General features: G+C 37.4%; 6 protein-coding genes, 1 long non-coding RNA gene and 3 other non-coding genes across 15 annotated transcripts; 3 read left to right on the forward strand and 7 right to left on the reverse strand.

Moving 5' to 3' along the window:
• Positions 1-968: 968 nt before the first annotated feature.
• Positions 969-3491, reverse strand: LOC106364926. The gene is made up of 2 exons (XR_007316241.1): positions 2158-3491; positions 969-1939 (listed from the first exon to the last, which is right to left on the reverse strand). It is a non-coding gene; the product is annotated as an uncharacterized LOC106364926 (long non-coding RNA).
• Positions 3492-4511: 1020 nt separating this feature from the next.
• LOC106421926 (rac-like GTP-binding protein RHO1) lies at positions 4512-7039 on the reverse strand. Of its 2 annotated transcripts, XM_013862755.3 has the most exons (6): positions 6358-6847; positions 6175-6262; positions 5975-6084; positions 5823-5886; positions 5597-5727; positions 4512-5510 (listed from the first exon to the last, which is right to left on the reverse strand). In XM_013862755.3, the coding sequence occupies exons 1-6, from the start codon at positions 6454-6456 to the stop codon at positions 5409-5411; spliced, it is 594 nt and encodes a 197-aa protein (XP_013718209.1). In that variant the 5' UTR covers positions 6457-6847; the 3' UTR covers positions 4512-5408. The 2 variants fall into 2 exon arrangements, with proteins under 2 accessions (XP_013718209.1, XP_048632018.1); XM_048776061.1 differs by having other exon boundaries at positions 5975-6262; positions 6358-7039.
• Positions 4559-4754, reverse strand: LOC125579344. Its single transcript, XR_007317357.1, has one exon. It is a non-coding gene; the product is annotated as a U2 spliceosomal RNA (small nuclear RNA).
• Positions 7040-7295: 256 nt separating the features above from the next.
• On the reverse strand, positions 7296-8457 carry LOC106421929 (protein POLLENLESS 3-LIKE 2-like). Its single transcript, XM_013862759.3, has one exon. The coding sequence runs from the start codon at positions 8406-8408 to the stop codon at positions 7899-7901; it is 510 nt and encodes a 169-aa protein (XP_013718213.3). The 5' UTR covers positions 8409-8457; the 3' UTR covers positions 7296-7898.
• A 149-nt stretch (positions 8458-8606) lies between these two features.
• Positions 8607-11857, reverse strand: LOC106421921 (serine/threonine-protein kinase rio2). Of its 3 annotated transcripts, none has more exons than XM_013862751.3 (14): positions 11701-11857; positions 11419-11519; positions 11263-11309; positions 11111-11181; positions 10903-11016; positions 10640-10815; positions 10456-10544; positions 10211-10328; positions 10009-10082; positions 9851-9898; positions 9577-9745; positions 9220-9351; positions 9005-9097; positions 8607-8927 (listed from the first exon to the last, which is right to left on the reverse strand). In XM_013862751.3, the coding sequence occupies exons 2-14, from the start codon at positions 11500-11502 to the stop codon at positions 8778-8780; spliced, it is 1365 nt and encodes a 454-aa protein (XP_013718205.1). In that variant the 5' UTR covers positions 11503-11519; positions 11701-11857; the 3' UTR covers positions 8607-8777. The 3 variants fall into 3 exon arrangements, with proteins under 3 accessions (XP_013718205.1, XP_013718202.1, XP_013718203.1); XM_013862748.3 differs by having other exon boundaries at positions 9005-9103; XM_013862749.3 differs by having other exon boundaries at positions 9005-9103; positions 11419-11514; positions 11701-11845.
• A 40-nt stretch (positions 11858-11897) lies between these two features.
• On the forward strand, positions 11898-11969 carry TRNAD-GUC. The gene has a single exon. It is a non-coding gene; the product is annotated as a tRNA-Asp (tRNA).
• A 55-nt stretch (positions 11970-12024) lies between these two features.
• Positions 12025-12098, reverse strand: TRNAV-AAC. The gene has a single exon. It is a non-coding gene; the product is annotated as a tRNA-Val (tRNA).
• A 31-nt stretch (positions 12099-12129) lies between these two features.
• Positions 12130-18402, forward strand: LOC106421924 (retrovirus-related Pol polyprotein from transposon RE1). 3 transcript variants are annotated; one of them, XM_022718912.2, is made up of 3 exons: positions 13476-13736; positions 13857-15352; positions 15589-15679. In XM_022718912.2, the coding sequence occupies exons 2-3, from the start codon at positions 14773-14775 to the stop codon at positions 15621-15623; spliced, it is 615 nt and encodes a 204-aa protein (XP_022574633.1). In that variant the 5' UTR covers positions 13476-13736; positions 13857-14772; the 3' UTR covers positions 15624-15679. The 3 variants fall into 3 exon arrangements, with proteins under 3 accessions (XP_048631999.1, XP_022574633.1, XP_013718208.1); XM_048776042.1 differs by having other exon boundaries at positions 12130-13736; positions 13857-18402; XM_013862754.3 differs by lacking the exon at positions 15589-15679 and having other exon boundaries at positions 13520-13736; positions 13857-14647.
• Positions 18403-19721: 1319 nt separating this feature from the next.
• Positions 19722-21652, forward strand: LOC106421872 (putative F-box protein At3g58950). The gene is made up of 4 exons (XM_048735353.1): positions 19722-20585; positions 20689-20983; positions 21067-21207; positions 21301-21652. The coding sequence occupies exons 1-4, from the start codon at positions 19810-19812 to the stop codon at positions 21607-21609; spliced, it is 1521 nt and encodes a 506-aa protein (XP_048591310.1). The 5' UTR covers positions 19722-19809; the 3' UTR covers positions 21610-21652.
• Positions 21653-21740: 88 nt separating this feature from the next.
• LOC106421873 (F-box/LRR-repeat protein At3g58980) lies at positions 21741-24484 on the reverse strand. The gene is made up of 3 exons (XM_013862713.3): positions 22576-24484; positions 22316-22459; positions 21741-22232 (listed from the first exon to the last, which is right to left on the reverse strand). Exons 1-3 carry the CDS (start codon positions 23518-23520, stop codon positions 21933-21935), a joined length of 1389 nt encoding a protein of 462 aa, XP_013718167.3. The 5' UTR covers positions 23521-24484; the 3' UTR covers positions 21741-21932.
• Positions 24485-26009: the final 1525 nt, after the last annotated feature.

Genomic DNA, 26009 nt, shown 5'->3' on the forward strand with positions numbered 1-26009 from the left:
AAAAGTTGTTGAAGTCATGTATAACTATTTTTTTTTGGTAATACCATTAATCATTCTAACCATACAATATTTTAAATATTTTTAATATATTCTAATACTATTCCTTATGATACATTTACTCAGAAAAATATTTCATCAGCCATGTTTTTGTACAATAACGTTAAAAATCTATATCAAAAGGTTGTTAGAGCTGATATGGACGTAATGGGTCCAAATATGTTCGGATATTTAGGATCCTAAAATTTTTGAAATATCTAAAAAAATCTAAAAAATATTCGAAACTCCAAACAAATACGCAAAAAATTCAAATACCTAAAAATTTAAAATCTGACATGATGAACTGAAAAATACCCAATTTTTTTTTCCAAAAATTTACCTGAAATCAAAAACTATAATCGTAAACCGAAAAACTTTAAAAAAATATCCATAATACCGGAAACATATTCGAAATATCTAAATACACCTAATAAACACAACATATTTATTATGAGGTCTAGGGTAGGACCCAGACTCAAACAAAGACATGCGGGTCAAAACAAAACCCAATAGGTTATCTTCTCTGGACCTGAATTAAACCTATATTTTTGAATCAGTTCGGTTTGTTTTTTTGATCCAGATATAATTCTCATGTCTAAAAGAAACTTACGTAAAAGAGTACATATAAAATCTCAAATAAACTAATTCGTAGATTATATAACTGTTAAAATTATATTTTTCGATATAATAAGACTTTGAATTATAATATAATCCAAAAAAACTCGCGCTTTCCAAGCGCGGGTCAAAATCTAGTTGGTCATTTATAACTGGATATTACATAGATATCCAGATCAATTTTATAATAACCAGTAATATCATTTTATTAAAAAAGATTTAAATTTTGGTTCACTCCAAATAGAACCGGTAATAATTATATTATTTCGGATTAAAATACATTGAGAAGGATATGAACTTTGATAATCGGATAATATATATAATCCGGATTATGAAAGTAATAGTCAGAAAATTATTTGTGTATCTGTAATATAAATGTGTATTATATACATCATGAGTTTGGAACAAAGTATTGTAAGAGATATGAAATAATATGTACATATGAATTTTAACCAGATATTACATAATTGATCCAGATAAAACTTGCTATATCCCACAAAGGTATTTGTTATTCTTGAAATGTCGGAAATAAAACCCTTTTTTAGATGAATAATAACTTAGTATGGATTTGCAGATTTGTGGACTTTAAGAGCTTTATTATAGAAACGACAGTCTTTTGCACACTATTAATAACCACTATGAACGAAACTAGCTTCTCATAGGTTGAATCTTACAAATTAAAACCTATCAGTGTCCTCTAAGGCAGTGATGGATATGTAAGAAGACATGCCAAATAAGAGCAAATCAGACATTGTCAGACAAGATCACAAAGCATCAAAACATCGTGCTTGGGCTATTAAATCAGATATATATACCCCATTAAAATCAAAGTATACAATGGATATGGAAATTCCGAACAACGAAAACCCTTTTTTATTCGAAAAAAAGAAAAAAATAATAGAAAATCAAAGCATTGTGAGGCTCTTAAAGCCGAGGAACACGAAGATGAGATCCATCAATACTCTCAACTTATATGTTGCCTTCGCCACCAAAACAAAGAAGAAGGGCACAACTTTATTACTTGCTGATTTAGCTACTTATGACTCTGCTTAGGGCGACACCGGCTCCTCAGATGAACATGCTCACCCAGGCTGATCTCATATCCCTCCACACCGGTTAATGTGAGCGCTCCGCTGACGATCTCAAACAATGTAAGTGGTTTCCTTAGCTATGGATATAGAAGATATGGCTCGAAGATGGTAAAAAGAGGTGATGGGCTCAAGGTAGACATGGAATCTGACAAGGATATGGTCTGTCACGTGAAGCTTTGGAGATTCGTTTCTAGCAACTGCAGCAATTGATTGATTCGAGAGAAAGGAGAATTTCAGATCTTTGTTTAGAAACCAGGATAACAAATACAATGACAGATCTAATTCAGACAGTTGGGGATGAGAAAATAAGAGAGAGAGAGAGAGAGAGAGAGAGAGAGAGAGAGAGAGAGAGAGAGAGAGAGAGAGAGAGAGAGAGAGAGAGAGAGAGAGAGAGAGAGAGAGAGAGAGAGCCAACAGAGCACCACATCCTCCGAGCAGGGGTTCACAGCCCAGATTGGTGCTACAGCCCTGTATGCTTCTGTTGTGGAAATGAGGCTAGAAACTACAAGCTGAGCAGAAATTTGCGTCTCGTTTCGGTCCGGCTAATCTACAAGCAGAGCATACACCATCTTCTATTATGCTTCCTCCCAAACAGATGTGCGATAGATCCATACAGTTTTTTTATAGACTCCAAAAACAAAGGAAGAGAGAAGAAGATTTGAAAATGACGATAATAATGTAGTTTAGACAATTTATTGCATTTCCCCACATAAAGATTTGCATGAATTAGGTAGCTATATGATCTTTATTAATATTATCTGGTCAGCTTGTAGTACATGCAAGTCTATTTGTATACCAAGTTATAGGGCTATTACCGCCATTTAGAAAGTTTATCAGTAACATGTCCATTTACCTAAATACCATTCTTATTTTAGTCATCTACTCCAAATGCCTTTTTTTTTTAAAATACAAATGTTTTGTATATGTCAAGTGCCTGCAGCAAATACAGTAAGGAGGATATACATTTTCTCAAACATATTTTAGAGAGAGGGAAATCGGCCAATTCCTACATCAACAAGGATCAACGGTCCCGAGCAATACATAAACATGTTATATGTGCGAAAACATACATCAACTAGTACAAAATTTAATTTTCACACATGAACTTTCAAAATTTGGTTTTATCATACATTGACCTAATTTCCGTTAATCAAACGTTGAGTTGTCGTTAACCACCGGTAATAGAAAATCGGCTAATTCATACATCAACATGGGCCAATGGTACAGATCAATACATAAACACTTCACGTATGCAAAAACATACATCAACTAATACAAAATTTAAATTCAATACATGAACTTTTGAAATCTGGTTTTAACATACACTAAAGCTTGACATTTACCTAATTTCCACTAGTCAAACAATATCGAAGATAAATTGTCTGTCACGTGTTGATTAAGTAAGGTTTTTTATTATATTATGTGGTAATTAAACTGTATTACGTGGTAATTAAATTGTATTACGTGGTAATTGAATGAGAAAAATAAATCATGTAGGTCAAACAATTTCTTTCTTGTGTAATTCATTAGTTAGCTTTTCTCTTTAATTTTTTTCTTCAACTTTTTCAACAAAAAACACTAAAACCGAAAAAAAAAAAGAAGACAAAATTGAACAGAGAGAAAAGAGAATGTCTTCGATAAGCTAAACATTCTCGTTTCTCTCTGTCAATTCCTACCTAATACGGTAATAAAAACTTTACTTAATCAACATGTGACAAACAATTTATTTCCAGTATTATTTGACTAGTGGAAATTAGGTAACTCTATTTTATTAAATTTAAGTACAAAATAAAAATAACATTATTTTCAACAGATTTATTATATATCTTCTTTCCTTATTTTCACTCAACTTAATTACTTTATTAATTGCATTTTTTTTCCAAATAATTTGACAGCATGTCTTACAGAAATATAAAACATAACTTACCTATATTTAACTGTTTTATTATATCTTTTACATTTTTTCATAGTTCTTAACTACTTCATTAATTATATCTGTCATAATAATTTGACAACGTTTATTTTACGTGCTAACCATAATAAATTCATATGTTTGAATGAATTTTCTCCATCTGCGACAAGAATTCAAACTAGTTAACAAAAAAACTTTTTCTTTCTTAACAAAATCAGTTATATATGGATATCAGGTATACGGTTGGGTATGGATTGGTTCTTTCGGATATCGAGTTTTTTTTGGGTTTTGAAATTATGTTTTATTCGGGTATTATAAAATTTCGGGTGGGATTTGAATATGATCTTTCCAGATCCGGATGGGTTCGATTTTATGTGTAGGAATAAAACAATGAACAAAAAGTTATATATTTAAAAATGTCATTAAATAATTTATAAAAAAATTAACAACAAATATCCACACAGACGCGCATGTCAAACTTTAGTGTATATTAAAACCATATCGAAAGTTCATGTATTGAATTGAAATTTTGTATTAGTTGATGTATGTGTTTTGCACATGTGAAGTGTTTATGTATTGATTAAAACCATTGGTCTATATTGATGTATGAATTAGCCGATTTTCTGTTATTGGTTAACGACAACTCAACGTTTGACTAACGGAAATTAGGTCAATGTATTGTATTAGTTGATGTATGTTTTCGCACAGGTAACATGTTTATGTACTGATCGTTGGCCCTTGTTGATGTAGGAATTGACCGATTTTAGGTCCGGTGAGAGATGGAAGCAGCTAAGAGAGATACCATAAGGGTGTTAAATTGATTTGCTTGGTTTTGTGATTAGCGTGTGCCTGCCAACAACAACAAGTAATAAAGACTAAGTTAAAGAGTTGAACTATTGCTCTGGTGGGTTGAGCCAGATCCTTGCAGCAATGAAACACATGGGTGACTTATAGAAGCCTAGATAGCAAGCTATCATGACAGACTTTCTCTCTTAAAAAATAGAGTTAATATGAAGAAGGCGTGTGGCCAACATATCAGATATTAAACTGATAAGAACAAACACTACACTTAATCTTAGCCAAAAGGCCGAAAAAGGTATGATTTCTAAGGAGGGCTCGACTTCTATTTTATAGCGCTAAGGTTATGACTAACTTTCTTTAGCTTACCGATGTGGGACTTGAGAAATTGCCTCTTTAGTTTTGTTTAACCAAATAATACGATAATTTCACGAACCTTGAAACTTTGCAAATCTAGAAGAAGCAAATTTGAGGTGGTGTTAATTGAATCTCAGCGATCTGTCATGTGCCCATAAGAGGATCTTATCCTGTGGACTATGGTTTTATTACTTTGAGAGGTTGAGCCAAAAAAGATGGAAAACTTTAAAAGTTGTTCCTTGGAAAGCAAACATAAAAGTTTGGATCATACTGAGGATCAGAACCATGGAAACAGGCAAAGCTATGACTAAGATAATAAACCAGTCTTGTTTCCTAATTCGAGAGATGTGCACCGTATTGATAAATAGTTGTGTTGGGAATTGAAACTGATTGATAACATGGTTCTTGTGCTAATTGTGCATATGAGTGAATTGCAGAAGCAAAAGATGTTAGGTTCGAAACTCCATTAGTATTAAGAACATGAAAAAGACCAAAACCAAACTTGGGTGTTTGTCCATTAACACATTGATGGAGCGTTAACTTAGAAGATTATAATATACCAAAACCACAAATAAAATGCAGAGTTTTCCAAATCATCTTCATAGGATGGAGCATGCCTTCTGCGCTTTGCTCTTTTTCTTCTTCTGCTTAGGAGGTTGCAACACCACTCGTATGGCCGCGTCAAACACTGCCTTCACATTCTGCACTCAAAAACATTTATAAAATTAACTTTATAGTGATCAAGACTAGAAACCTGTCATGGAGTGCACTAACCAAAAAAAAATACCTCTTGAGATTTGGAACTGCATTCGATGTAAAAAGGTGCTTCTATTAGCTTCTTCAGCTCCTCTCCCTGAGCAGTAGAGATTGGGACAGCACCAGGATGGTCGATGAAGAACTGCTTATCATCTCGAAGATCTGTGAGATATATGAGCAGCAACACACACACACACATTGTGTCACAATCTATCCATTAAAACGTGAGAGATGAGCAAAATAATGAAAAAGCTCACCAAGCTTTGATCCAACAAGGATAATGGGGACACCAGGTGCGTAATGTTTCAACTCCGGGATCCACTGCAAACACACAATGGTGAATTTTGTGAGAAAGAGAGAGATAACAACAATAAGACCAAAGGAAAGATTATTGATTAAATTAAGTTACCTTTTTGGAGACGTTTTCATAACTGGCTTTACTGATAAGAGAGAAGGCCAATATGAAAACGTCTGCTCCACGGTAGCTTAGTGGTCTTAATCTGTTGTAATCCTCTTGCCCTGTTTTAATCATTAATACCCACATTTTCAAAATCTGAGATTCAAAAGCACAGGAAAAAAAAAAGAAAGAAAAGTTTATATGAAAAGAACCTGCAGTATCCCACAATCCAAGATTGACGGTGGCTCCATTAACCACCACATTTGCACTGAAATTATCGAAAACGGTGGGCACATAATCCTGTAATGTTTAGAAAAACAAGAACATGATGAGATGTTGTTGTGCAGATGAAAATCTATTTAAAGAAAGAACAGAGGTAAAAAGTTGGACAGAACCGTAGGGAAAGTGTTGCTAGTGTAAGAAATCAACAAACATGTTTTTCCGACAGCTCCATCACCAACCGTCACACACTTTACAAATCTTGAAGCGCTCATTTTCTCTACTCGAAGATTATTGGTTAATAATTTCAGGGGAAAAAAACCAAAAAAAAAAAGAGAAGAAAAGCTCGAAGATTTTGTTAATTTTCTTCTTCGTTGTCTGGATGCTCAACCTCAATCGAGCATCTTGGCATTCTTGAAAAATAAAAGAACTTTGTCCCGAAAACTAGAAATCCTATGAACCCAAAGAAAGAGGGGGGGGACGTAACAACAACAACAACAAAAAGGTGACAGAAACGAGAACAAAGAGTTAGTTAGTTAGTTAGTTAGTTAGCTTTTGCCCGGGAAAAATGGTGTTGAAACGTTCTCTGTCTATTTCCGACTATTGTGGATTTCCACACCAAAAACTTATATATTATTACAAATTGTTTATGTATGTGTAATTTTATCAAGGAGTTGTGTCTTTTTTCTGCTGCCCAAATCAAATCTCATTTCAATCTTTAATAGCGAATCCTTTCTTTATTGCTTACAAATCATGACAGTTGTTTTAATTAGAGCGATATACACTCTACGGCCCTAACTAACAATGCTAACCATGGTTAGGTTGCAGCATAATTATACGCACTCCTAACGAAATGCTATATTGTTTGTTGTAAATGGGACACGCATGTGACATGTGAATAAGCAACACTTGAAGAGGTTCTTATTGAAACATTAGAAAATGGGGAACACAACTACTTGAGGGGTTTTACTCAATATCTAATGGCTTTTGTTTGGATATGCGTTAGAAAATCTCAACGTCTGTGTCTTGACTCTTGAGGTTTACATTGCTAGGGCTTCACAAAAAAAAATGATATGACTCGTGGATCCTTCTTCTTGTAGATTAGCAAAGAACATAACTTTCAACCTTCATTATTGGTCAATGGCATTAATTGTGAAGAAGAATAAACAAAAAATGTAGCAACTTTATAAGCTGATAAAAACATTAAATTTAAATCACCAAGGAGATTAAGAGCTCATCTCCTTTTTTTTTGGCATCACCAAGTACCCACCCCCAACTTTACTTAGAAAACTGATAAATTAGAAAATAGATTGGTTAGAGATTCTGATTGAGATAACTCATCAGGCTCTTGGGCTTAGACAGGACAAAGTGATGTCCTGAAAAACTTTTAGCCTCTTCTTGTCGACCACTTTCGTCTCTATCCCCAAAACAGCCATGATCATCGCTTCTTCAAACTCCTTGTTGTCTGGAAATACACACTCTATTGCTTTCTTCTCCGTTGACAATCATCTCTTAGCGTTTGTCTCTCCCTCACCACCACTACAACTCAACATTCCCATTGTTGTTTGGCTAGAAGATCTCGTTCTCTTGAGCTTCTCGTTTTTGCTGATCATCTTCGAAGAGACGAATGGTTTTGCATCCACCCTTAATGGGTTGTTTACAACATTCACATTCGTCGTCTTCACGTTTTCGTCATTGTATCCATCGTTGTTCAAATCTAGCTTTGCCTTGGGTTCACGTTAAAAGGCTGAGGCTGCTGCTGCCATATAGAGGAGGAAGACCCGAATGATTTTGCATCGACCCTTAATGGATTTACTACTACATTTGCATTTGTCTTCACGTTCTCGTCACCATATCCATCCGGCTTTTCCTTGGGCTTCACGCTCTCTTCTCTACAAGGCTGAGGCTGCCATACAGAGGAAAACTCAAACATCGCGTCGAAAAGCCTCCTCTGCTCAACTCTATCACCCCCTCCTCTTCTCATCGTTTCAGAACCAATATCACTGAGCATCTGTTGCGCTCTCTCGTAAGCCTTTAGGTGAGAATCCACTCCTCTAGGACCATCCACCACCGCTGGCTTCACACGTCTTAACGTCTCTTTAGCTTCATCGATCCTGCCTTGCTTCATAAGACAGATACCGATATTGCACATCTTGTTGTTGTCCGGTGCGATAGACAAAGCTCTCCTGTACGCTTCTTCAGCTTCAACAAAGTTGTATCTCTGCATCAAAGCCCATCCCAAGTTACCCAGTGGAGAAGACGTTGAGATTTTATAAAAAAAAAAGTTTAAATTTTTGACCGTTGAGGTTCACTAGCCGTTGCTTTGTATTTTCTATTTCCGCTTAGTGAGGGAACGTTTCTCAACTACTCCCTTAACTTGCATATTACTTTCTGATTTGCCCCTCTAAAACAAAAATCAAACACATTAAGTCAAAATATCATATGATATTTTCATATAGAAAGTTTGAAACATATCCATATAATTTAGATATTCGAAGATTGAGAATAAGCCCGTTTACAACATTTAATGGCCCATTAAGCAGAGTTTAGTGTAGTTTTGTTGTATCTCCCCCAAAATTGCTCTAGAAAGTTTTTATCACCAGCCGCTCATGTTGGTGTGGATCTTTGAGTTTTGGGAACGGCCTCCTTTGTCCTTGTATGTGTTTCTTGAAGACTGCGACTTTCTGCCTCCCCTGGCTGCTGCCATGGCTCTGCGTCTTTGTTTGCCCAGTTTTTTGTCCAGCTCCTGAAGCAAAGGAAGGTGCATATTTGTCAAGTTTAACTCAATACTCTCTCAGTTATTACTACACAGACAACACTAACCTCATCTCTTCCAGCTTCATCTTCATCTCCACTGCTTTCGCCTTTCTCATTATCATCCAACTCAGCTTCTGCCTCAACTCCATCTGAACTTTTCTGCTCCTACAACATCATACAAAGCATGTAGTGTTGTTAGCACGAGGAGGAAGTGCAAAAGGGGAGAATAACTTCGCCCTGTACATGTTTCTGTTATAAGATGAACTTTGAAAAATTTATACCTCCTCTTGCAGCTGTAGTGATTTCATTTCATTTAGGTTTTCTTCTTCATTGGACTCAGCAGTCTGCTCTTCATCATCAGATTCCTCATCCTCATCAGAATCTTCACTCTTCTCCAGCCCACCTTCAATAAACTACACAAGACAGAAACCACATGTTTCATTATATATTCCATTCACAAACAAAACAGAAAGTGAGCAATGCTGCATATTAGAACGCAACTAACACACTAGGCCGCCTATAAGTCAAAATACACACGCAACACCTAGAACCAAATGGTTATATATGTGATTCTCAAGTACATACAGCCCCAGATATAGATAACCAGTAGTTATTACTGAGGTTATAGGTTCACATACTTTATCGAGGTCATTCTGCTCCTTTTTTGTGAAACCACTAGCTTCTAGTTCTCTGTCCAGAGCATTTTCATCTTTAGTTATATCATAGAAAGATGGTCTGCTGTTCTCATCCACTTCCACCTCTGTCTCATCCGCCTCATCCCTTTCTTCTTGGAAAGTCATATTAAACCTTGAAGAAAGGACCAGAGTTCACAAAAATGTAAGGATGAGGTTGTTTGCGAGCAGGTATTGTGAACAGATGATATCTAACTAAATACATCAATTGGTAACTAACCTTTTCCTGAAAAACTTGAATATGCATTCGATATCACGGTCAAAGTACCTGAAAGACAAAAAATAAAATAAAAAAATACATAAACAAAACAAGAACACAGCATGAAAAATGAAAAGAGAGGCCTGAGGCACGATCCAGAGATGAGAGACATCACATACATCTGCGCATTCTGGTGTGAAACAGATACCATTTGTGGAAAGTCAATCATCGTTAACTTCTCTTCATCATCAATCTATAAACCAAAAGGTGTCGATGAAAATTATTAGTAAGCAGAGGACAAAACTAGTATAATTACAGAAGTAGTAAATAACTCATATAAGGAGGCTGCTTAAAATAGACGCATAAATGTAAGTATCTCACCATGATGTTGAATTCGTTGAAGTCGCAGTGAATAAGACCATGCTCAGCCAAACGAACAACAATGCCTATAATCTTCTCGAAAACTGTCTCAGGGTTCTGTAACTGCTTCACCTGAACCCTGTCATAAATGATAACGTGAAAGATGTGATTCACAGCAGCAAGGTTATAACTGTTTCTTAGTGGGTAAGTGAAGCAACTGGATCAACCTTCTAGCACCAGTGAATAGATATGAGGTAAGTACTTACATGGGGTAGCCTTGGACAAGAGACATGATAACGCAGTGCCTATTGCAGTCAATAGCTTTGGGAACCGGAAAGTCATGTTCTTGCAAAGCCTGCTCATTCGGAAAGCGAAACAAACGTTTAAAGACCAAAAGATGATACGGCCACAAGAATAGTGTTAGTACAATCAATGGAACGAGGGAACAACCTTCATAAAAGCAAACTCCTTGAGAGCAGCAAGACGGGAGAGATACAACCAGCTGAAACTACTGCGATGCCTCAAGTAGTCACGCTTAGATTTGACAGCCCTAAAGGAGGTTCTCCCTAGCCTATGCAACTTCATTGCCAGAATAGTTCCGTCTTCCTGAGCCACCTCAAATATGTCTACAAATATGCAAACAACCCATAACTATCAGCAACCGGGCCAGTCTCTCTTCAAGACACCAATGGGGATCGAAATAAAAGACTTACCAGACTCTTTGCCAACCCCAATCTGACGACCAACACCGGTAAAGACACCACGGTTGACCAATGTTTTAATGGCAAGAAAGTCGTAACCCAGATAAGTGAGTCGGAATCCATCATCTAGACAGACAATAGAGAAATAACCATGTAAATTTCCTAAGACTGTCAAGCAGAAAAAAACTACTAATATGAGAGAGAGAGAGACTCTACTCACATTTAGATCTGTCGTGATGCAAAAGCTTATACTTGAGCAAGTTCTTCAGGACCTTGTATGTGCCTCCATGTCTGTCCAATAACAGGTATGTATGTGAGTTGCACAATATGTTTCATAAAAACAAACAAGTAAGCATCAAGATGGGTGCATACTTGAGACCAGCAATGCGATCTACGAGCTCAGAAGGAACAATCTCATGCTGCAAACACGTCAAAGAAAGTATTTTCAGAGGATAAGGTCAATAAACCCTAAACCCTAAAATTCAATTCCAGTATATAAACAAAAAAAAAGGACAAGAGAAGACTGACGTTTCGCATGCCCATCTCCACAGCAGTGAGAACTCTAAAATCATCTTTGGATAGATATCTCAACACATTCACATCAAGCTTCATCCTTTACCCTTTCTACTCTGATAAATAATAAAAAAATTAATAAAACTGATGTAATAGTGAATGAAACCCTAGAGCTGCAAGTTCAGGATAACGCTAATTACAAGTAGACGCAGACTAGACACGATTTAAATTCAGAATACTCTAGGTAAATAGTTCCGACAAGAACGGAGACAGTAAGGTCTGTCGATGGATACAAACCTGAGCGATGCGAAAGCAAGTTGTTTATGTAAGAGGAAAGCCGCAGAAGCTTTCTTCACCAAAAACTTTGAAAGAGAGAGAGCGGCGCAAAGGGATGAATAAGTTTCTCTCGTGTGAACTTCCAAATCTCAAGACCAACAATTATTAATCTGATTAAATGCGTTTAATTTTATGCAGTTCCTGCATTGATCACCAAGGTCGTTGTAGTATAGTGGTAAGTATTCCCGCCTGTCACGCGGGTGACCCGGGTTCGATCCCCGGCAACGGCGAAATTTTCTTTTTTAATTTTTTAAATTACGTCTATAAAAGTTAAAGAAAAAACATTGGCTTCGTCCAGGTTCGAACTGGAGACCTTCAGTGTGTTAGACTGACGTGATAACCAACTACACCACGAAACCACTTTGTTTTTGTGATTACTTACTTAAAGAAGTATGAGTTGAATGGTTCTGCTTATCTGAATTTATGCCAAGTATAAGCATGGTGTAGGTATTGCTAGCATCTTACTGTTTGTTTATCGAATTTCTTTTGTGTTTAAAACTATTGTCATCCTATGCATCTTTTGGTTGTCAAAGTTAATATCAACTTAAAGAGAAGTCCACTTAAAGACCGATGACGAGTATACAGAAATGCAAAGATAGAATATTCATGAAATCTTCCACATTTATGCATAACTAGCCACAGTAAAAACTAGAAAAGTCACATGCCCAACAACAAGTTGTATCAATATTCAAGAAATCGATAAGCGGTATTAGCGATTAGGTGGATTATACGGGACCTATGCAGAGCCTATTTGTTAACAAACTAATGATTTATATTATATATAGATAGTTTTTAGGTTTAAATATAAAATTATTTTGATAAATTATCAAAATTTAATATACACAACAAAATAAATTTAAAAATTTTACAGATTTGTACTAACATTATTACTTAATTAAACTGAATTATAAGGGTCTAAACCGGTTTTAATCGTATAAATCGGATTTTAAGAAATCTGTTTCGGCTATGACTGATTTGTACCATGACCAGCTAAATTTCAACGTAAGATCTAAAGCAAGAATCAAACAAGCTAATGATCCAACTAGGCATATGCGTTTCTATCCTAAACCGAAGTCTCTACATTAACCCGAACTGAAAAACTGAATTTTATTTGAACCGTTATAAACAAATATCCGAGCAGAATTTAAGAGTTCTGTACTTTCGGATTCAGATACAATCTGAACCGAATTGAAATCCGAATTAGGATTCAAAATTAGTTAAATGTGTTAATTTTTTTATATATTTTAAGGTAATTTAGATATTTTATAGTATTTTAAAAGATTTTTGTAGTCAGACAAAAAATAAGAAGATTTTTGTAGTTTTTATTTGCTATTTTGAGTACTTCTTAATTAGTTTAAATAGCCTAACTAGATTTTATTTAGATTTTTGAATAATTTATATATTTTGAATATTTTGATAAAAAAATTTGAGATTACTTTTTGATGATAATCTGATCCGAACTGAACTTTGAAAGAATTAAACCCTACCCAAAAGTTAGAAATATCAAAATGAGACTTACTAGCAATAGTACCGAAAATCCAGATCAACCGACGACCGAATCCCAAGTTTGTCTTTGGTCTATAACAGGTTGATTAACGGGCTGGGCTTAAATGCAAGCCGTCTAAATTAGTCAAAGCCCATATCAACCTAACGGCTAGTTTACATTGGTTTACGGCTCCTTCCTTTCCGTTTAGACGCAACGGCTACTTTTTTTTTTTTTCTGAAGAACTTTCTAACGGCAACCTTTTTTCTCCCACGCCTTTTAATACTGGGACGATGCGACTTAAGAGCCTCACACTTGTTTCTCTCTGTCTGGTCTGTCTTTTTAATTCTTTCTTGCCCCCCCTCCTCAAATTGAGATTTGATTTCTTTGTCTCTCAGTACAGCTTTCCTTGTACAAAAAAAAAGGATCAAAATCAAAATGGAGACTCCATTATCATCAAGAAGAGTCGCTGGATCTCAGCCTATCTTTCCTACCAACAACTCTGATTCGTTGAGTATGTTTATCTTTCCAAAGTAGTTTCTTTAAAGGATATTAATAATATTGATAGATAGGTTCTGTTTCGATAATCTTTTTCTTTCTGAATCTTAACTTTTTCTCTTGGATTCTGGCTCAGGAAGAACAGAGGACTCAAGCTTCTCTCAAAGGAAGAAAAACAACGCACAAGAAGACAGATCGGCGCTCACCGACATAACCAACGACTCACCGATCGTGGGTCTAACGATGCAGACTCCTCCTTCAGGGTTCGTGTGTAAGAAAAAGAACAGCAGAATCATCAAGAGCACGCCTGGTTCTGGTGAAGCCCTTCTGAGAGGACAAGTCAAGACCCTTTTGGACAGGGTTGAAGAAGGAACAGAGCTTATTACCCATTCAATAAAGTCTCTCCCTTTCATCCATCTCGTCACTTCCCCGATGAGACTTCTCGCCCCAACTCCAGCAAACACTCCTCAGTTTCCAAACTTTTCAGATGATAAAGTGCAGATAAAGATCGCATCCCCCGTTGTCGCCGGACACTTGAGAACATCTCAAGTAAGCTATGTTAATGGGACTTTGAAGGGAAGTGAGATATTTGAAGAGAAGGAAGAAATGAGTATGAGCATAAGTCGTTCTTTGCTTTTTGATTTCACGGATAAGCCAGCAGCATTATGGGATGAAGAAGAAGAAGAGGTGGAGAAGACTCAAGCTGAATTTGCAGGGAAACATAGTAGATTTGTGTACAACAGTGAAGATGATGAGATTGTAGAGGCCAAAAAAGTTTGCTACTGAAGAAGAAGAAGAAGAAGAGTCTCCTAATCCCATAATTTCCCCCAATATTGTATTGGGCTGCTTTGTATTTTTGGTCATGAAAGAGTGATCTAAACAAAACACAGTTGTGATTTAATAACAGAAGAAGCACGTTCCAACGAACCTCTCTAGTAGTCTCTACTCTCTCTGCGTACCTCTTATCTCCGCAAAGTTACGTTTTGTCTCTCAAGTCCATAGCGGATCTTCTCGAGAACGTTGAGGCTCCCGTGAGCGACAAGACATTAGTCATGTACATGCTCAATGGTCTCAATGAACGTTTTGATCACATCATTAACGTGATCAAACATCAGAAGCCATTCCCCTCATTCGATGAGGCTCGCAACATGCTTGAAATGGAGGAGGCGAGACTGAAGAAGCCAAGCAAAAGCAGTGGCACGCACACTGATCATTCCTCATCCTCTACGGCGCTCGTTACAACTCAAGAAGGAAAGGCTGGACAATCTCGCAATCAGTCACGTAACTCCAACAACAGAGGCAATCGTCGTGGAGGCAGAGGCAGAGGCCGCAACTTCCAGAACCGACACAACTACAACAACTGGAACATGCCGCAGCAGTATTGGCCGGGCAACTACTCGCCATGGCAGAACCCTCAGCAAGCGCCTTGGATGATGTACCCGCAAGGCTACAACCCACGCATGTTTGCTCCACGACCAACCACCAATCAATCTCACGAGGCCAACTTTGCAGAGGGACAATTTCAGCCAACAACGGACTTCGCAGAATCTTTCAACACCATGACCTTGGCTGAACCATCTCCAAACTGGTACATGGACTCGGGGGCCTCTTCCCACTTGGCCTCTTCATCAGGTATGCTCCAATCTGTTCTTAAAATGAACACCGGAAATAAGGTGATCGTTGGTAATGGTTCCTCAATCCCTATACATTTCTCGGGAAACACTGAAATCAATACCAAAACTCATCCTCTATCTCTCAGAAATGTTCTTATTGCTCCTCAAATTGTTAAAAACCTTATCTCTGTTCGTCGGTTTACTACTGACAATTGGTGTTCTGTGGAGTTTGATCCTTTTGGTTTTTCTGTGAAGGATCTTCAGTCGCAGAGAATTCTACTCCGCAGTGAGTCAACCGGGGATCTCTATCCTGTTCCGTCTTCTCTCAATAAAGCTCATCATGCTTCTGCTTTCATAACTGAGTCGCCTTCTTTATGGCATAAAAGGTTGATTCATGCTAATAATGAGACAATTCGCTCTGTTATTTCTTCAAACTCTTTGATTTGTAATAAGGACAGCTTACCTTTTTGTAATGCTTGTCAGTTGGGGAAACAGATAAAACTTCCGTTCTTCAAGTCTGAAACCAAAACTTTAAAACCATTTGACTTGATACACTCAGACATATGGACTTCACCGGTTCATAGTTTAAGTGGAGTTAAATATTACGTTCTTTTTCTAGATGATTTTTCACATTACCTTTGGGTTTGTCCTATTCGCAATAAGAGTGATGTCTTTTCAAAATACTTACATTTCTCCTCTTATGTGCAAACTCAGTTTCAATCATCTATAAAAGCTTTTCAATGTGACAATGGTGGAGAATACAATAACAAAAGGTTCATGGAGCATTTCGATATCAATGGAATTGTTGTTCGTTTCTCTTGTCCTCACACTTCACAACAAAATGGAAAAAGTGAAAGGATGATAAGAACGATCAACAATGCTGTTCGATCTCTTCTCTTTCAAGCTAAATTGGCTCCATCCTACTGGGTTGAGGCGCTTCATGCCGCTACTCACGTCCTTAATATCCTACCTTCGTCTGCTATTGGTAATAAAACTCCTCACTTCATGCTCCATGGACATACCCCGTCTTATGATCACTTAAAAGTTTTTGGTTGCCTTTGTTTCCCAAACATAAATCATTCTCATTTAAACAAGCTTGCTGCTCGCTCGAAACCATGTCTTTTCCTCGGATATCCTCTTCACCACCGAGGTTATAGATGCATGGATCTAAAAACCAATCGCATTATCTTGTCTCGTCATGTCATCTTTGACGAGACAACATTCCCAGCAGCTCAAAAAGCCTCACCCACAATCTCACCTTATCACTTCCTAAACAACACGGAGGACACTTCCCCGATGTTCAAAACAATTCTTGAGTCCAAACAAGCAACACCACTTCCGCTTGTTGACCACCAAGAACCATCTCCTGTGATACAACCTCCGGCTCCTACTCGCATGACAACTCGCGGGCAAGCTGGAATTGTAAAACCCAGGAAAATATTCAGCCTTGTCACCTCTTCTGTGTCTAGAATCCCATCAAACCACCACAAAGCTCTAGGTGATCCAAACTGGAAACCAGCGATTACCAAAGAGTACGATGCTCAGGTTAAGAATAAGACTTGGAGCTTAGTACCAAGGCCATTTGGTGCTAATATTATTAACTCTATGTGGCTGTTTAAGGAAAAACATGATGCAGATGGAAATCATACCTCCAACAAGGCTCGTTTGGTCGCAAATGGGAAAACACAACAAGCTGGAGTTGACTACTACGAGACTTTTAGCCCAGTTGTCAAGCCAGCGTCAATACGAACCGTCCTCAATATCGCCCTAAACCGTGGCTGGAACATCAACCAGCTGGACGTACAGAACGCCTTCCTACACGGTACGATCTCAGAAACGATATACATGCATCAGCCCCCGGGTTTTGTTGACAGGAACAAACCACATCACGTGTGCAAGCTTGAGAAGGCCCTATACGGCCTCAAACAAGCTCCTCGAGCTTGGAATGCACGTTTCAGTTCTTATCTACAACGCATGGGATTCAAAACCAGTAAATCAGATGCATCTTTGTTCGTATACAGACGTGGAAAGGATATGGCTTACCTTCTGCTTTACGTAGATGATATAATCCTCACCGGTTCCAGCAGCTCCCTCCTCGACCGCATCAAAACATCCTTGAAAAAGGAATTCCCAATGACAGACATGGGTCGGCTTTCATACTTTCTAGGTGTCAAGGTTGAGTACAACAAAGCGGGCATCCTACTTTCACAACAGCACTATGCCTCGGAGATAATAGAGAAAGCAGGAATGTCCCTATGTAAACCCCTTTCCACACCAGTCGACGTGAACTCCAAGCTTTCTTCAGAAGGAGGCGCGAAACTTGAGAACCCGACTCATTACCGGAGCTTGGCTGGCGCGCTTCAATACCTGACGTTCACGAGACCAGACATAGCATACGCAGTGCAGCAGGTGTGTCTCTTCATGCATGATCCAAGAACTCAGCACATGACTGCCTTAAAGAGGATCATTCGCTATCTACAAGGCACAAAAGATCAAGGGATACAAATATACAGGTCAAGCCTCGACACTCTCACGGCCTACTCGGACGCTGATTGGGCGGGATGTCCTGACACCAGACGCTCCACATCAGGATACTGTGTCTATCTTGGAGAAAACTTAATCTCTTGGTCTTCAAAAAGACAACAAACGGTCTCACGCTCCAGCGCCGAAGCTGGATACAGAGGAGTCGCCAATGCTTTAGCAGAGACCTGTTGGCTTCGCAACCTTCTGCTCGAGCTTCACATACCAATGAAGAAAGCAACCCTGATATTCTGCGACAATGTCAGCTCGGTTTACCTCTCCTCAAATCCTGTCAAGCACCAACGCACAAAGCACGTTGAACTGGATATCCATTTTGTCAGAGAAAAAGTTGCTTTGGGTGAGGTCAAAGTCTTACACGTTCCATCGGCGTATCAGTATGCTGATATATTCACAAAAGGACTACCATCGTCATTGTTCAACAACTTCAAAGACAGCTTGACCGTTAGGAAATCCAACGTTCCAACTGAGGGAGGGTGAAAGAATATACGAAAGATATTCTTATTCTGTTTATAAAATTTTGTAATCATCCTATAATCTAGGGAGATCTCTATGATCACGTAACTGTATTGTACATATAAACTCTTGTACATCGCTCTTTATGAGCAAGGCAATATACAGACTTTCACCCAACACATACAATTTTAAACCTATATTTTCTTTTTCTAATAGAGTAAAATAAAAGCAAGCACAATGAAAAAGTTAACAACTTCATATTATTTTTAAAAATGAAATCCCAGAATATAGTGGAACCATCACATAATCTAATCATAACGTAGTCAGTTATACAAAATTTATCAGTTGCCACCATCCGTTTTAACAACAACAGTTAATTGGGTGATGATTTTCTTTATAAGTAATTTGATATAAGGTTTGTCATGGCATAGACTGATGGACACCACAAACGCATACAACTAAAAAAGCTCCATTCCGGTCTGTTAAATAAGCCATAGAAGAAAACAATGTTTTGTCTCAGCTTCTCGAAACATTAAAACAATAGCTTGAAACCACTAAGGAAAAGCTAAGCCTTAGATAACCTCAAATTCATAGATCGGTTATTGAACCGGATAGCATAACCGGTATCAAGATGAACCGGTTTGATCAAAATGAAGTTCGTGATGAGAGAAGGCGTTCGATAAAGTTTACGAATCCACCATTGTTCAAAGGTCACTGAGGGTAGAGAAGAAGAACCAAGTTATGGTGAAGAAGATGAGGCCATTGGCTGCTTGGTCAAAGTTAACCCACTTTTAGCAATCCTTGTCTTGCGTTTGTTTACTCATGTATATGAAAAGCTAATTAAGAAGCCACTCAAACCAGGTTTTGATGCTGAAAAACTGAAAATTTTAAACCAAAACTAATTAGACAAGCAAAATGACTTTAACTCTCACAAACATTGGAACACGAAATTAGAAGGAGAACTTGTGTTTTAGTGAACATAGCATTAAATAAAAAACCCTAAATTAGGGTAACTAAAGGCGAAAGCCGTTCGATTCCTGTATTATTGGTTTGATCAGACCGGTTTTAAAATAAACTAATACAAACCGACGAAACTAATCCCGTTCCATGCAAAACCGAAGGCAAACTATAAATGGCAAACTCAGTTCCATGGGAGATATGTGTTTGTCTAAGGAAGAGAGCAAATCATATGAATAAGGATAGGAAGATTTTTAATAAAGAAACATGTAGATATATATAGATATATATATATATATATATATATATATATATATATTTATTATTGTTAGGAAATTGTACATTGTATATAAGGTACAATGATTATTAAATGTACTATCATAATATCCTTGATTAATGATTATCCCTAATTGTACTTGGCTTTAGTTTTAGGATTGTGCAGTCCTAATTCGTTTAGGAATTGGTGTGCTTGGTATAAATTAATAAGTACCCAACCTATTCAAGTGGAGATTTAAATCAACAAATATGGATCTCAAAAGAAGGAAGCATGGAAAGGAAAACGAAGTTGGAGGTGCAATTAACAAATTACCAGAGGATCTACGTTGTCACATCTTGTCTTTCCTCTCAACAAAAGAGGCAGCTTCAACATCGGTTCTGTCCAAGAGCTGGCGAGATTTGTTTACATTACTACCTAGTCTTGATCTTGATGACTCCACCTTTATGCCTGATCAAAGACCCGAAGAATGCAAACGGACTAGCTTCATGGAGTTTGGGAACAGAGTTCTTGCTCTTCACTCCAATTCTCCCATTACGAAATTCTCTGTCAGATGCCATAAAGGTGTAGACAGCTATCTTGTTGGGGATTGGATAGTGAAAGCTCTGAGGCGTGGAGCAACAGATGTTACCTTAATATTACTCTTCCCTTCGCGCCTACTACACACATGCACTCATCCTAATATCTTCTTCCATGGCCAAAACTTGATTAAGCTAAAAGTAGGATGTGGAGGACTCGGTCCATTCCAACACAGTTTGTTTCGTGAAGACGTTATCTTTACAAAACTTAGAACGTTGCATCTCAATTCCATTGATATCAGTCGTCATTATGGAGATGTCATATTTGCTCGGCTTCTATCTAAATGTCCCGTGCTTGAGGAGTTGATTGTAAATTGTATAAAATGGCACGGTTGGATATCGGGTGCATCAGTGTCTTCCTCGACCCTCAAGAGACTAACTATTGATTGTGAACATTATTACCATGAATCGGACTATATGTTACGGCACGGTCCAGATGAGGAAGATAGGTAAGTGAAGTCATATGTAATAGCACAGTTACATTTTTTTGTAAACGTCCATGTTGTTGGGAACTTTTAACACAATTTTTTTGTTTTGTTTAATCTTGAGCAGTGATAACCTTGGAGAGCCATTGGTCGTACCCGCTCACTTTGGTACCCAGAAGCCTCGCTTTGTTTCATTTGATACTCCAAACCTCATCTACTTAAACTACGCAGATTTTGTTGCGTTGAACTATGCGCTTGTCAAATTGGATTCACTCGTCGAAGCTAGGCTCGATGTTGGACCGAACCAAGGTCAGATGCGTGCAAGAGATTCAGACGAATTTGAAGCTCCTTGGGATGCCACCAATCTTATCATGGGAATACATAATGTCCAAACCCTGCACTTAACTTCTGATACGCTTGAGGTTTTCTCTTTCTTCCCTTTTAATTTTATTAATTATTAGTTGTTACTCTTGCATGGTCCAACTAGTTTTATTCATGTTTTCAGGTGATTGCAGACTTTTGTAAGATGGTTCCGGTATTCCACAATTTGAATCATTTATCTATTGAAAGTGACGATGAACGAGGATGGCATGCCTTGCCTCTCTTGCTCATCAACTGCCCCAGTCTACAAACTCTCGTCTTCCATGTAAGTCACATGCAGAACACGCACAAACTATATATGTTTTAACAATTTGTATGTTACCGTGTCTTTATGCCCCTTCCTTCCTTCCTTCCTCAGGGTCTGTACCACCGTGTTACGGATGGATGCGGAGATGCTTGTGACTGTATCTCTCCTTGGTCTTCTTCTTCGTGTTTATCATCTTGTCCTGTGAAGATCTTGAAGATATTAAACTTTGGTGCAACTTGTGGAGAGATGTCATTAGTCAAGCATTTCCTCAAGAAAATGCCTTTGCTTGAACAACTGGCCATCGTATTAGACTTGGATGCCTCCTTAGAGGAGGACTTGCGTCTCTCTCAAGTCTTCGAGGATCTGAGGATGGCCCCGAGAGCTTCACCAAAGTGCAAGTTGGAAGTCGTTAACTATTAGTAGTTCTGGTTTGAATTCTTTCTGTAGCCAATAATACCTTAATGTCCCTTCTTTAAAGTTTTGATTATTTAATAAAAAATCTTTCTCAACGGGTCTATCAGTAAGCTCTACTTGGATTGACGTTCATATGATCAGTTAAAAACAAAACCATCAGAGAGACTTTCGTTGCAAACAATTAATGCCTAGAATATAGCCAAGATCAGACTAAAAGATGTCCAATAACAGAAAACAAAAGAGTAACTAGTGTTAAAAGTGAACCGATAATTAATGACTTGTTGAAGTAGTAGAATCAGAGATCAGCCTTCATGTTTGAGTTGGTAGTATCAACGAAAAGAGATCTCCACCTTGCACTTGGGAGATGCTCTTGGAAGCATGAGCAGGTGATTGGTGATTCTTAACTTCTCCCCGTCACTTATGCTTCCCAATGAGTGAACTTTGAGCAGTTCAAGATGTGCTAATTTGCCTAAGAAGTGCTTTATTTGCTCCATTTCTCCTTCAGCTCCATCGTCCCACAGGTTTATATCCATGAACTCCACAGCACACGACGATAGACAAGAATACTCGGAAACACACTTGCAAACATAATCAAGTGACTCAGATTTTTGAGCGTAATGCAAACCTCCCTGCAGCACCAAGGGAAGACTATAAATTGAAGATTTGAAAGTATATCATCATCTCAATGGTTTTGAAAATTCAAGGAACTTACCTCGATGTGAAGGGTCTTGAGATTTGGAGTCTTGCTAAGCAAAAAGGGAAGAAATCGCCAGCAAATGCGCATGTCACTATGTCTCATAGTTAAGTGATGCAGGTTTTCAAACAAGGGAATTGATTCACGGAAGAAGTAAAGCGTCTGTAATTAGTGAAAATCAACTAACTAGTCAGCGCAAGTAAGTTCATCAAACATTGCCCATCATATATGTAACATCCTACGAATCTTAAGATGCAATTCCATTATCAAAGACATACCTGAAAAGTAGACGAAGATGACAACGTTAGGGACTTTACATTCTTTATCCCCTCAATGAAGTTTGTGGGATTATTTGATAGATGGTCAGGATCCTCTAAAAGTTCTCCAAACCATTCCCTATCTTCCACCACCTGAAGATCTATTTTAGCTTCTTCAAGTGACTCCAAGTTGACCACTGGATAGGCATCAGGAACGAAGTTGGTGTAGTCTAGGTATCTGAGACTTGGAGTTTGGAAGCTTATCTCCTGATAATCAAAGCCATCAAACCCACTTTGCATTCTACGAGTAATAGTAAGTCGTTGAAGAGAATTATTAGACAACATCCCTCCCCATCTCCACGTTTCCCAAAACCAACCATTTATTGTTAGATCTTTAAGCGTAGGGCAAGCTGACAGAAACGCCTGAAACGCACAATCACCAAAGGCATGGAAGCGGACAGAGTCGAGAACAAGAGTTTCAAGGGCGGGTAGAGCAGCAGTTGCGGGGACTTCACTGATCACCAAGTGACGCCCTAGTCTAAGCATACCAACACTTCTGCTATTGAACAACTCCAAGGGAAGTGGAGCACCATTATTACCATGAATGTGTAAACTAACATCCACCACCCCACGCTTCAACACATCACGTAACCACTGTGCGATGTCAGCTGGATCAAGAATAGCTCTTGCCTTCAACGAGAACCTCCTTACAAATTGATTATCTTCCAGCAAACCCAATCTCTCACTTACAAACTCGGAGAACGTACCATGAAAGTCATTTATGTCGTCCAAGTTGAGTGATCCTACAACGGTATGTAGGTTCCTGAATCTTTTTGCAAGAGTCAACACACGTGCAGCTTCCGTTGCACCATTAAAGCCCATGATCACGTTCAGCGTTTCATCTGCTAGACCACTCATTCGGTCCATCTTCTTGCACCAATGCGTTCCGTTGGGTACTTCAAACATGACGCTAAGAATTCTACAAGAAGATGAAGACGAAGTAGAGACGTATGAATAGATAGATGAAGCTCTTCTTTCGAGAAACCTTGAGCGGGAGAGGGAGCGTGACGAGAGAAAGAAAGCGATTCTTTGATGTATCTTAACTGATGGGAACTTGTGTCTCACTTCACTTATGAGGAAGTTATTAAACGCAGCGTTTTGGATTTGTTTTATCAACGTTTATTGATTTTTGCCAAGCCCTCTCGAAACTTCATCTCCGCTCAAGTTCTTTTCTTTCTTTTTTGGTGTTTTAGCAAAATCACAGATAGTTTGATCATATATATAATATAATTACAAGGTTTTTTTGGACCAAAAAATTATAAGTTTAATTTGCTAAAGATCGCATTATACAGGGGAAAAGTGTTAATTTCGACCCCAAGAATTTAGGTCGTGCCAAATACGACCCGAACAATTGATCAGTACCGAATACGACCTCAATTCAAATATAATTCGAAAAAACTACTCAAACTTCTTAAAACGTGCTTAAATCTACATTGACTCTGATAGAAGTTAGTCAATCATTAACAAGATAAAACGACATCGTTTTGATATACGAGAAAAAGTACCAATTTTGACCCCAACACTCTCAATCGTGCCAAATAGGACCCGAACAAATGGTCAGTGCCAAAACCAACCTCAACTTTATTATAATTTAAGAAAAAATGTCTGAACTTCTTAAAACGTGCATCAATCAATATATGTATATATATCTTTAAAAAAAATAAAAATAAATAATATGTACATTCCGGGACTCAAACCGTGTTGTGATACCCTTTTAAAGGGGCATACTAACAACTAGATAAAAGTAACGTTTTAAAATATTACTACAAATTTGAAATTATATAAACTACTATTTTTCTTCATTTTATCCAATTTAAAATTTTGGTGATAATTTTTTCTGATTTATATAAATACATTAACATGTTTTTTTATTTATCATATCTTTATAAACCTCTATCTTACTAAAATATAAATAATAAAATATTTATTATTATGCGATCTTAAATATACTTACAACTTTGAATTATTTATAAACTTTTCTTATATAAATTATTTTTAATTTTTAAACTTAAGTGGACATTTTTCTATTGTTCAAGGTTAATATTATGTATTTTTGATATTTTGTTCAAAAATGTTAAAAAGGCCTTTTGCCTTTCTTTCACTGAGATGAAGAATAGTGGTTTATATAATGGGAAATTTCAATTTGTAATAATATTTTAAAAAGTTACTTTAGTATAGTTGTTATGTGCTCCTTTAAAAGGGTATTCCGACATGGATTTGAATCCTGGAATGAACATATTTTATATATATATATATATATATATATCAAAACGACTTCGTCTTATCTTGTTAGCGGTTGACTAACTTCTGTTAGAGTCAATGTAGATTTATGCACGTTTTAAGAAGTTTCAATAGTTTTTTCTGAAATTATAATTGAGTTGAGTCGTTTTTGGCACTAACCATTTGTTCGGGTCCTATCACGACTGAAATTGTTGAGGTTGAAATTGGCACTTTTTCTCGTATATCAAACGACGTCGTTTTATCTTCTTAACGGTTGACTAACTTCTGTTAGAGTCAACGTAAATTTAAACACATTTTAAAAAATTTGGGTAGTTTTTTGAATTATAATTAAGTTGAGGTCGTATTTGGCACTGATCAATTGTTTGGATCGTATTTGGCACGACCGAAATTGTTGGGGTCAAAATTGACACTTTTCCCATTATACAGTATATTGTTCATTCACATATTTCGACCTTACACAACCCGAGACACGTTTCATCTTCTTTTTTCTTATTAAAAGACCATGTGTTATACACACAAAAGATTCATTTTTTAAGAATGGAGAGACTTCTATTTTTCTTTTTTCTTATCATGTGGTTATTATTAAAAAACTTTACGCAGGCAGTTTGGGCATTGTCCTATGTTCCTATGCCTCCCTCAGGCTGGTGGTCTCGATTTATTTTTCTCAACCAGCACCATTTGATATCTTGCAATAAAAAGAAAAATTTATTGTCTGAGGTGGGCCACAGATTCTCCTTGATCTTAGGGCATATATGAAAGGCTAGAAATAGCTTTTGCTTTGAACATACGAGATTGGATCCAGCTGTCATTCTGGAGAAGGCTAAGACAGAAGCTTAAATATGGAGAAATATTCAGACCTCGACGCAAGATATGGTCTCCTCTTCTGTAGACCAGAATCTACGCTCTCAGGTTTGGTCTAAACCTCCTGGTAATTTGGGTTAAGTGCAATATCGCTTCTTCTTGGGTTTCTGGTGCGAGTCATAGCGATGGTGCTTGGATTGTTAGGGATACTGCAGGTTCCGTGCTGTTTCATAGCAGAAGATCCTTTAGCGAATCAGATACTGCTTTGTTGGCGGATCTCATTTCACTACAGTGGTCTGTGGAAGCTATGGTTAGCTTAAAGATTGACAAGGTGATGTTTGAAACCTTGTCTG

The sequence above is a fragment of the Brassica napus genome, chromosome A1 (assembly GCF_020379485.1).
Source record: "Brassica napus cultivar Da-Ae chromosome A1, Da-Ae, whole genome shotgun sequence".
NCBI classification, from domain to species: domain Eukaryota; kingdom Viridiplantae; phylum Streptophyta; class Magnoliopsida; order Brassicales; family Brassicaceae; genus Brassica; species Brassica napus.

Bases quoted from the DNA above. Each gene is read 5' to 3' on its own strand.
- LOC106421926 (XM_048776061.1), bottom strand. From the start codon at position 6,456: ATGAGCGCTTCAAGATTTGTAAAGTGTGTGACGGTTGGTGATGGAGCT. The intron at 5,887-5,974 runs GTAACTTAATTT...GTGTGTTTGCAG, and splicing joins ATGAAAACGTCTCCAAAAAG to TGGATCCCGGAGTTGAAACA. The intron at 5,728-5,822 runs GTGAGCTTTTTC...TATATCTCACAG, and splicing joins CCTTGTTGGATCAAAGCTTG to ATCTTCGAGATGATAAGCAG.
- LOC106421873 (XM_013862713.3), bottom strand. From the start codon at position 23,520: ATGTTTGAAGTACCCAACGGAACGCATTGGTGCAAGAAGATGGACCGA. The intron at 22,460-22,575 runs GTATGTCTTTGA...CACTAATTACAG, and splicing joins CATCTTCGTCTACTTTTCAG to ACGCTTTACTTCTTCCGTGA. The intron at 22,233-22,315 runs GTAAGTTCCTTG...TTGGTGCTGCAG, and splicing joins TCAAGACCCTTCACATCGAG to GGAGGTTTGCATTACGCTCA.
- LOC106421921 (XM_013862748.3), bottom strand. From the start codon at position 11,502: ATGAAGCTTGATGTGAATGTGTTGAGATATCTATCCAAAGATGATTTT. The intron at 9,899-10,008 runs GTATGTGATGTC...TTTGTCTTTCAG, and splicing joins TCACACCAGAATGCGCAGAT to GTACTTTGACCGTGATATCG. The intron at 9,104-9,219 runs GTATAAATTTTT...ATGATGTTGTAG, and splicing joins CACTACAGCTGCAAGAGGAG to GAGCAGAAAAGTTCAGATGG.
- LOC106421872 (XM_048735353.1), top strand. From the start codon at position 19,810: ATGGATCTCAAAAGAAGGAAGCATGGAAAGGAAAACGAAGTTGGAGGT. The intron at 20,586-20,688 runs GTAAGTGAAGTC...AATCTTGAGCAG, and splicing joins GGTCCAGATGAGGAAGATAG to TGATAACCTTGGAGAGCCAT. The intron at 21,208-21,300 runs GTAAGTCACATG...TTCCTTCCTCAG, and splicing joins TACAAACTCTCGTCTTCCAT to GGTCTGTACCACCGTGTTAC.
- LOC106421924 (XM_048776042.1), top strand. From the start codon at position 14,773: ATGTACATGCTCAATGGTCTCAATGAACGTTTTGATCACATCATTAAC.
- LOC106421929 (XM_013862759.3), bottom strand. From the start codon at position 8,408: ATGCAGAGATACAACTTTGTTGAAGCTGAAGAAGCGTACAGGAGAGCT.